Source organism: Eimeria mitis, genomic scaffold (genome assembly GCF_000499745.2).
Source record: "Eimeria mitis Houghton genomic scaffold, Emh_scaff12590, whole genome shotgun sequence".
Lineage (NCBI taxonomy): Eukaryota > Apicomplexa > Conoidasida > Eucoccidiorida > Eimeriidae > Eimeria > Eimeria mitis.
This window is the reverse complement of record NW_024012748.1, coordinates 1-816: the sequence shown is the minus strand read 5'-3', so window position 1 is coordinate 816 and position 816 is coordinate 1. Positions and strand designations below refer to the sequence as shown.

At 49.6% G+C, this 816-nt stretch overlaps 1 protein-coding gene across 1 annotated transcript; it reads right to left on the bottom strand.

Moving 5' to 3' along the window:
* Nucleotides 1-33: 33 nt before the first annotated feature.
* On the bottom strand, nucleotides 34-580 carry EMH_0000320 (myosin light chain TgMLC1, putative; the record flags this gene model as incomplete). Its single annotated transcript, XM_038022231.1, has 3 exons — nucleotides 34-39; nucleotides 101-195; nucleotides 409-580. The coding sequence occupies 3 exons, from the start codon at nucleotides 578-580 to the stop codon at nucleotides 34-36; spliced, it is 273 nt and encodes a 90-aa protein (XP_037878085.1).
* Nucleotides 581-816: the final 236 nt, after the last annotated feature.

The window sequence follows — 816 nt, the reverse complement described above, 5'->3', positions numbered from 1 at the left end:
CGAGTTGGCTTCCGTTTTCTTCTTCAAACTTTTCTACGTCTGCATAAGAGGGGGCAAGTCCCAGCTGTCTAGCGAGAACAGCTGCATCTGTTGTTGATACTTTTCCCCCTGAAGCTCTCTCGTTGTACTTCTGCTTCATCTCGTCATTCTCAACCATCTCCTTCAATGCCTCCTCCATGTCCTCGTCCGCCTCGCCTGCACAACAACAAACATAAACCCCAACCACCACAAGCTTGCAACGATGCAGAGTAACTAACAAACACTATAAATGCTGCAAGAGCTTTGAAAACAGGGGAAATTCAACACACAGTTATGTTTATATATACTGCTTCCTGGTGAGAGGGGAGCAAGAGCTCTGCTGCGAGGACACCAGCAGCAAAGGATGCAAAGGGATGCAGGCAAACTAACCTTCTGAGCTCTCTGTCTCATACGCATCTTGCTCAGCAGCTGGCTTGGGTTTCCACTCAAAACCCGGGATCCACATAAAGTAGTTGAGCTCCTCATCATAGGGCTCCAGCACCTCGCCAGGGCGAGGGAGCTTGTGGTAGCAAATAGGGCATCCTTTCTCTGCTCGGCCCATCTTCTTTATTTACAGCTGGCGGTAGAGAGGGGAGGACAAGGAGTGAATACTGAAGAGCGACCCCAGGGACAAACAGCGGGTGCCTGGGAAGCAGAACGGTAGGCTTCGGGACTGCAGCAAAACAACAATGAGACGCTATACAAAATGTAGTCTATTGACTAGTGGTATCAGAAGCATAAAAAAACAAACAGAGAGACTCGGAAAACAACACCGGCCACACACCGCATACGGCCGGT